The sequence below is a fragment of the Chanos chanos genome, chromosome 6, assembly GCF_902362185.1.
Source record: "Chanos chanos chromosome 6, fChaCha1.1, whole genome shotgun sequence".
Classification (NCBI taxonomy): Eukaryota; Metazoa; Chordata; class Actinopteri; order Gonorynchiformes; family Chanidae; genus Chanos; species Chanos chanos.
The window spans coordinates 26,807,990-26,817,057 of NC_044500.1; the positions used below are offsets into that span (position 1 = coordinate 26,807,990).

Below are 9,068 nucleotides of genomic sequence, written 5' to 3' on the forward strand. Positions count from 1 at the left end.
TGGTGGGTTTCCTTTATGCTACGTCCCTTAATCATACCCCGAGACACCATTTTACACCTGGGACGTAACAATGTAAATGTTTCTCCATCACTACTCTGGAGTAGGAAAAAACTCTGAAATTGCATTGAAATTAGGTGGTGCTGTGCTGAGAATGTCCACTGAGTACAGTGGCAATCTAAGCCAATATGAGAGGATAGTCAGAGTAGGAGGATGTTTTCTGTAATGGGGTTTCGTTTCTTCAGAGCTGCTGATGGGTTGAATGCTCTGTAGTCCACAGAGCACCACAGATATTTTCTGTCCTCAGTTTAGATTGAGAAAATAGCACATTATCACCACACGATGGCGATCAAACCTTAAGGGAGTTTTGACTGAGGCTTTACACACACACACACACACACACACACACACACACATACGTCAAAAAACATGTATTCAGATCAGATCATACATTCAATCACTGGACAAAATTGAACTGAAGTCTGAGGATTCTTACTGATTAAAGAACATCCTCTGAGTAAAGAGAAAAAATCACATAATACAGAAAATGTTTTCATTGTTTTGAGGAAAATCTGTTTTCATGCTTTTAAATATCAGATATTCTTTTCAACCTCTTTTCTGTTAAAAAAATAGATTTCTTATGTTCAATGTTCTCTCCATGGAAATGCATAACTGAATAGACAAAAGGACACTTTCCATAAATTGGAATTAATTTACCTTTATTCTTCTATCATAACAGCCCACTGAAATAAATCAACAATAAGTCCTTATATACAAATCATAACTGAGACAACAATGAAGTGTAACAGGCACATGCAAGTCAAAGGTCAAAGGTCAAACATACAGATTTACTACACACACAGGATATATACTGCATAAAACTTTGGTGAAATAAAGACAAAGAAGCTTAAAAAGGCAAATGTACACCCTGCAAAAACAAACAAACAAACATAATCACTTTATTTGAGGACTCAAGCATAGGGAGTATCTCTTTGGATATTTTCCGAAAATTAAGGGATGAGGAAAACAGGAAGAAAAATGTACCTGGAAGAACAGTATGTGTAGCATTATTTCGACTGGTTAAACTGTCTGCCTTATCATTAGTTTTTCGTGGCCAAAATGGAAACCATGTTGGCTTTAAGCAGTTATACCTACAAACAGAATTTTGGCTGAATTTTTTAAGACTTTCTAAATGCTACCAGTTTATTGTTTACTTTTCTTTTTCAAGATTATTCTTCTGAAAAATTATTTGAATTATATGGATTAGTAAAGTAATCCATCCCAGAGGACAGTTTTGTCACTCCTTTTGTCCTATAAATGTAGCACAACTATAACTACTATGTTATAATCAATGTATTACACAACTAACTGCACTGTGAAATTATGCATTTGCATGCCCCTCCCCAAGTTTAGAATCAGCATGTTATTCCCTTCTTTTCCTAATCATTTGTCTTTTTCTATGAGACATATATTTATAGAACTTTACAGGAATGAAACACCAATGCCTCAGTGTTTTGCTAGCTCAGAAAAGGGTACAGAAATGGCTCTTTCACTGTAAGGCTCCAATTACCCACATAACTTCACGTAAGAGATTCAGGAAAAGTATTGTGCTACATACATCTATGGAACTAGCTACTGGTAAACCAAATCCATTCGTCTTATGAATACAAAAAGCTCAAGCTAAATTGTGTTACGGCGCTGCCTATTGGTTGGTCCTAGAAAAGACAGGCATACAGCAAATGCCAGTCACAAATTTTTTTCCTTTTTTTTTATATCTAATTTATCCAAGAATTAAGTCATTCACTCAATCCTTACTCATTCTTTACAACACAAAGACTACTAAACCTGGTAATATTAAAACCCAGGGTAAGAGGATAAACTCACAAATGTGTCCGTATTTTCAGTGCAATGTTCCATGGTAAAAGAGGGGCTGTGTCTCAGGTCACTGAAAAGAAAAAAAAAAGAAGTCTTTCTGATGGATTCATTTAAAATAAACATGTTTCCAGTAATATTGCAACTCCTTCCTGATTGGTCCCATATTCCTCGGCCTGATGTTGCGTTTCCTGTTGGTGGCTCACTTCCCCTCAAAGTGTTTGACGCTCATAAGGAGATGCTCAGGTTTTGCATGTAGGATAGCTAGCGCCCTCTAGAGGTAGTCTAGCTCCAGTGCATGGCTAAGGGCCTCCAGGTCTGCTCTGCATGTGACTCGCCAAAACGGCATATTCTTCTGCAGGGCAGAGAAGACAGGGGAGGATGTCAGTGTCAGAGCAGTGAGAAAAACAGCAGGAATGTTTAGTATATATGGACACTATAAATCCTTTTATTGAACAAACATATTATCTCAGTCTGCAGGTAACTGTACATGTTAGTGCTTACAAACAACAACGCCTGCTTTATTGGTATGAAAGTCCTGAAATGCAATAGAATGTGAATTTGCAGTTATCAATGTAATATTGTAATTTCAAAATAGATAGTAACACAAAAGACACCCGATCTTTCAGGTTCTACATTGAACTGTTTAAAACATGCACCCTGTTATGCAGTCAGCACTCTTTTTTCTCTCGTTTGACTACTGTAAACAAAAGAAAAATGAGATACAGCAGTTTTGTAAAGTCTTACCTTCTTGGCCACTGCTTCCTCCTCTACACCATCTCCTATGACCACGTACACAGCTCTCCGTCCAAACCGCTGCGTCACACGTTCAAAACAACTCTCCTTGCCTAGAACAGCGGCAAAATGGTGCACATCAGCCTGACAACGCAGCACAGGATAACCAAACAGGCATTCATACACCTAACACATAATGCAGAATCCTCTGAATTGTCAAAGGAGAAATCCTTTCCCTGTTATTGGGAAATTATAAAGCTGAGCGATGGTGTGGTGTACCTGTTTTAGTAGCACTGTAGATGTTTTCGATAGGGAAAGCAGCTCCCAGACCATATAGCAGCACTTTGGACAGAGCTGGGATTAACTGTGTGGTGGTTACCATTACATTCACACAGTTTGGTCTGAAATGTATCAGCAGAGAAAAAGGTTTATTTAAAACTTATTTTGAATGCATGTTACTGAATAGAATAGACGTGATCCAGTTTTTTTTTTGTTTATGAACAAAACTTCTGAATCAATAACCATTTGATAAATTCTACATTTCAAATATCCAGTAATCTGGCATCATCCAGGGGCTAGTCATATAACACTGGAATTATTAAGATTAGATTAGCCGTCATACATCAATCCACTCAGTACAGTCTCTAATGAACTGCAACCAGTATGAGTGTCTTTTGATTCAGCCAATGAGGAACAGAGCTGCTGTATGTGAGGACATCTCAGCTCACCTGCTGTTAATGAGAGCTAAAGCTTTCAGGGCTTGAGTAAGCCACAAGTCTGTCAAAACCTCCACTTCCCGTCTAAGCTGTAGCCACTCTTCCCGCTTGGGACTGCCCAACAAACCTGTCAGATACAAGGCAAAAATATTTTAATTGACAACTCACGCTGGCTTGACTTTCTTCAGACTAAAGCCACCAAGCTCATGTCGGCTGAATACGGTCAAATGCAGTTAGCTTTCATGTCAGCTGACAGGTGTAACACACGTTGTGGCCATGTTGAGCAATCAGATACATGAAAAAAAAAAATCAATGTTTAGTCAGCATTCTTGTATGTAGAGGTGGAGTTGTATCTGCCTCTCTGCGATGCTAACCTCCAACATTGTTCTTGTAGGTGTTGTAGATCTCTTTTACCCGTCGGTAGCGGAAAGCCAGCTTCCTCATCCAGTCCACTCCACCGTGGACCCCTGATCCCAAACACAGTGTGCCCCCACCACTAGGGCTCTGGAAGCCATCTGTGCCAAAGTTATAAGTGCTGCAGGGACACATGGAGATTCATCAAGACTGTTTAGCATTTATTATGCACCAGAGTGCTATATACTGTTTCTGTTTTGTATATTGAAAGGTTTATGAATCTGCTATTGTACGATGAGAGTTTTTATTTCTCTTGGTCATAAAACGTCTGGAACCAGAGACAGGGAGTGTTATTGTAGCAGGATCAAAACAACAGGCATTGCTGCCTAATATGGTGAATAATGGCTTAAAGAAGAGCTCAGGAGCATTTTTACAGGGCTTATGGTTCCTTTCTTTCACAAAATCCTCTGTTTCTTTAACGTTGTTACAAAGAGTATTCGAGCAGCTGTTAGAAGGGGATGTTAGCAGAGAAACTCAAGTGGTACCTCAAGTCCTGCCCATTGTCATCTGAGGCTACGTCGTCGATGTGGACTTGGTCACATTCCTGTGAAATGAAAAGAAAATGGATATGTGTATCTATTTCAGTCCCAACGAGCAATCCGCTCTGCATAGACAGGTTCTTCTTCCTTGTTGCCTCAGGGAGCGATAGAACGGGAGAGAAATGCAAAAAAAAGAAAGAAAAAAATACAACAGAGAGACGGAAATAGGCTGCTAGGGCCCAAGACATTCTGGCGCCTTAAACGTCGAGAAGAAAAAATCCATGGAAAGGCAACACACCTCCTCAACCTGACAGTAAACTACACTAAACCCCACAGACACACACACACCCACATACATACACACACAGTGTCTCCACAGTGGCTTTAAGCCAAGGCAAGATCTGCCTTGCAAAATCACTCTCATTACATGTCAGTGCTTTGCGAGAACACAACGTCCCAGTTTATGTGATTGTAGTGCAGAAACCCTATGCCTTGTTCCATCATATCTGACTGAACCTACAGTTCAAAAGTCAAAACCCAAAGCTTATCTAGAGCTGCCCATCATAACTACCCTAATATAAATTTTCACCACATACAGTTCTTGTCGGTTACTTTCCCAAATATGTTCCTCTCTGTTTTTCTCATAACTTCCCTCGTATCCTTTTGTGATTCTATTTCTCTTCTCAATCCGTCTCCTTCTCTGCTGAGTCATGGTTCTTTTGCGACCAAGAGGGAGGCCAATCTCTTATTTCAGATGTCTGGAGTTGTGTGTGTGCATGTCTGCGTGCTTGTGTGTGTATGTGTGTGTGTGTGTGTATGTGTGTGTAGAGGGGGGGGGCAACCCCAGCCCCTGTAATGGTAATGCTCATCTGTGTGTGTGTGTGTGTGTGTGTGTAGAGGGGGGGCAACCCCAGCCCCTGTAATGGTAATGCTCATCTGTGTGTGTGTGTGTGTGTGTGTGTGTGTGTGTAGAGGGGGGGCAACCCCAGCCCCTGTAATGCTAATGCTCATCTCCCTTGTCACAATGTTTACTCGACCTGCCCTGGCCCACTCCAGCAGCACTTTCCTTCAGTCAGACATTGCTTCAAGTTTTTCCACGATTCCTCCACTGTCCCCAAAGACATTACACTTTTAATTTCTGTAAAATAATAAGCCTTTTCTCCTAGAGGTAAATATCAGTTGTCTCCATTACTGAGAGATGCATTTTTTTATTAATATTTTTATTTTGTTAAATGGCCACGTCAGCACTGTTGATGAATTAGAGCTGGTTTATTTTAAAACACTGTGTGTGTGTGGAGGTGGGTGTCTTGGCTATTCATCATAAGCTTAAAATTTTTACTTCTGAGGCTCTTAACCCTCTGTCGACCCCTGCCCCCCCCACCTCCAACAGAAAAGAAAAATTATTTGGTCCAAGGAACATTTCTCACATGGCTGACAAGTCAACATGGAGATTAGATAGATCAAACTCTGTACTGGAATGCTAAGAAATGACTGTCATTCTATGTTTAGACAATTACAGGGGCAGCTGAAAAAAAAGGAGGCGGGGGGAGGGGGGTCATTAAAATATGCCAAAGAAATAATTGCGTTTACCCCACACCCTCGTCCTTTCCCCAGTCCCTGGAGCTGTTGTCCCTCCCCTGGACAAATTTTCCTTTCAGAAACAGCCACACACCCATAATTAACAACTCAAACTTCTTTTTTCCCCTGTTCTCTTTCACTTCTCCACTCAAACTGGATTTAATCCCTTTCTTTGTCATGGCAGGGCCAAAAAGAGCTTTAAGAGAAAAAGCTTCTTTCAAAACGTAATGATTACTCCTCTCTTTGGTCATCAGGCAGATTAGACTTAATTGCCCTTGATTTAAAAGAGAAAAAAAAAAGCATTCTACAATGTGTGAGTGTTTTACCATATTGTGTTTCACTTTTGTGTGTAAAATTGATTTCAAAAGCAATGACATAGTGTCTGTGAAGTCATTCTATGCAAAATTAAAATTGAGGAAGAAAGATTAAATTATATCCTGCGCATTCCAAGGCCCAGATTTACATGAGGACTGAAAATATCATCCAGGTGAAAGCAGTGCTGAATAAAACATGACGTGTTTAGTAAATGCTTTGATTGAGACAAACAGATCCAACATAAACAATATGGGAATGCCTACTGAACATGATAAACATTTGTAAGTCAAATTTCCATGCATCTTTACAATCAGTGGAGGATGTGTTAAGGACCACATATGCAATTCATTAAAATACAAACTCTTCAAATAAGACCTTGTGTCTTAATCACCAAGCCCCATTTGAACTGGTGCTGTAAAAGCGCGAGAATCACTCACCTCCAGATCATTGAAGAAAAGTCGTGAGTCGGCCAAGTTAAAGATCATTTCCTCCATCCACAGACCCAGAGACACAGCCTTGGCCGAGTCCTGAAACATAACATGACCATGAATTAAAGCTATTAGATGACTTATAACGAATAAGCGTCTTAGCATACCTCATGTATGTGCACAGTTACATTTCAAATGACTTTCAACTTTGATTCTATGGGAATTAGGCAAGGAATGACATTACTCTTGTGTTTTGTAGAGTTTGGAGTTGTCATCTGTGGACTGTTTTTTTCGATAATGCAATCTCCACAAAACAAAACAAAAACAAAACAAAAAAAAAAGAAATGTTAATCAGCTGTTGAAGTTTGATTACATGGTTATCCATCACCCTATTCCTGACTGTCTTTCTCCTTGTAATTCGTCTGTGCTCGTATGTCCTTTTCTGTGTTCTCATTTCTTTGAGTGGGGACAACTGTTGTCATAAATCTTTGTTAGGTGCAGGTGGAGCCCAGTTTCAGCGCCAACATTACGAGTAATTAGCCCGCTGCCTGGTGCCAGGCGGGCAGGCAGGTAACTCGCTGACTGGTTTTTTTTGCTGTTGGCAGGCAGTCAAGCCACAGATGTCAACCAGAGGTGACTGTCAGATTTCAGATCAGATTAGTGCAAAAGCAGAGAGGAACCATTTGTCCCTTTCACAGAAATGCACATTTTGGGGCCAAGTGGGTGTGTATAGTAAGACTTAAGCCAAGCTGATGGGGGGCATAGGGGGTGTGAATGAAGGGATATCTTGGTAGGGTTGTTGTTTTTTTCTTTAATCTTCTGCCAAACGTGGTCTGCTTTACCGAAGGGACCCTTCAAAAATGCCCTGTTTGATTTATGCACTAAATTTCTGTGAGAATCTTTAAAAATGTTAAGGGAAAAGGAAAAAAGCTGTTGGAGTCAGGAATCTATTTAACAGCAAGTTAACTTGGTGATATTTTAAACTTGAGGAACTTTTGAGAGAAGAAAAATATGAGGAAAAATGGTTTGTTCAAGGTAAAACTTAACACGCTAAGAGCTCACATGGAGCTTTATAAATGAGCTGTCACTGGTCCTCTCATGGAGGAATAACTCTCTCTCTCTCTCTCTCTGCCATCCCCACCACCTCTTAATGTGCTCTGCAGTTCACCTCAGCTTCACAAACACATTCAAAAACAAATTTCTCTCAACGCAAGGATAGGTTTTCTTCTGTGTGTGGGTCTGGGCTTGTTGCTTGGCCAAACAGTTGTTTATCTTGATAGACCAGACTCATGCCACGGGAAGAGTTCAGAAGCTTTCCAGACAAGACATGAAGCACTTTAAAAAAAAAAAAAGTTCCTGTTTCTTTATTATGTGAAATATGACCTAACCACAAGCATCGCCCTGTTAAACAAGTACGCAGTTTAGTCAAAGACTTCAAAATTTTTCCTGTCAGATTAAGACCTGATTACAGTTATAGAAATAATCTCAACTGAGAAAGCTGTCCTTGTTATGTTGGTATTTCTTCGCTCGATCTCTTTCTCTCCCTCTCTCTCTCTCTCTCTCTCTCTCTCTCTCTCTCTCTCTCTTTCTTTCTTTCTCTGGTTTCTCTGTCATCTTCAAGGGGTTATCACTTTTAATGAGAGACAAGGTTAAAGTTCCCTGTTTCAGAAGAGTGCCGGTCCAAGTTGGGTCAAAAATTATACACATCAGTCATGGTAATCTTTTCAGCTCAGAGCAGAAGAGAAAGTAGTAAAAAGAAAAAAACCCAGTGAACTCCTGTACTCAACGCGGCTGAGCATGATTCGTCTCCCATTAGTATCATGTCAAGGCCGCAAGGGATCGTGGGAATTCAAAACAATTCATGGGCCAAGGAAAAGAATCGGGACCATTGTTCTACAATCAGCTGCCTGAACCTTATACAAGCATTCTCAGCCTGTCAATCAAAAGAGTAGAGACACAGAGGCCAAACTATGTGTTCTGTCTTGGAACGATACAGGTGAAAACAAGTTTCCTCATGCTATGTCAGTGAAATCAATGAATGTCTTCTGACCTAATTACTTATCTGATTAGATATGTTTAAGACGAACTGGAACTGAATGGGAGATGAACAATTATGCAAGGACATATTTATGGTGCTTACAGTAATATCCAAATGACTCTACTTAGTGGATTAAACAGATTAGTGATGACTGACAGCATGGATGGGTATACCATATAATAAAAAAAAATCAAATGATGTGGACAACCTAGTTAAGCTGGAGAACAATGGCACAATACAAAGACTTTTTAAGAGGGAAAAGCCCGATCCAGAAAGGGACTAAAGTGGGAAAACCGGTTTGTACCTTGCTGAAACGTGTGGAAAATGTCCCCGTGAGAAGTGAGTGGAAAATGATCAGTGTCTCATCCAGATCCCAAATGAACACCCTCTGCAAGCACAAAGACAAAAAAAAACAAAACAAAAAAAAAAAAAAAAACAAAACACATGAGCAAACACAGCACACGTCATCTATCTTCTCTATCATTGACCGTTTATG

The 9,068-nt window shown here is 40.0% G+C and overlaps 1 protein-coding gene across 1 annotated transcript in view; it reads right to left on the reverse strand.

Moving 5' to 3' along the window:
* Positions 1 to 2,143: 2,143 nt before the first annotated feature.
* eya2 (EYA transcriptional coactivator and phosphatase 2) overlaps positions 2,144 to 9,068 on the reverse strand; it is a 10,477-nt gene continuing 3,552 nt past the window's right edge. Inside the window, exons 6-13 of the mRNA XM_030777250.1 lie at positions 8,877 to 8,960; positions 6,544 to 6,633; positions 4,220 to 4,278; positions 3,695 to 3,855; positions 3,333 to 3,447; positions 2,884 to 3,005; positions 2,617 to 2,717; positions 2,144 to 2,224 (exon numbers count right to left, since the gene is read on the reverse strand). Of these exons, the coding sequence (XP_030633110.1) occupies positions 2,144 to 2,224; positions 2,617 to 2,717; positions 2,884 to 3,005; positions 3,333 to 3,447; positions 3,695 to 3,855; positions 4,220 to 4,278; positions 6,544 to 6,633; positions 8,877 to 8,960 (813 nt within the window). The remainder of the gene's footprint in view (positions 2,225 to 2,616; positions 2,718 to 2,883; positions 3,006 to 3,332; positions 3,448 to 3,694; positions 3,856 to 4,219; positions 4,279 to 6,543; positions 6,634 to 8,876; positions 8,961 to 9,068) is intronic.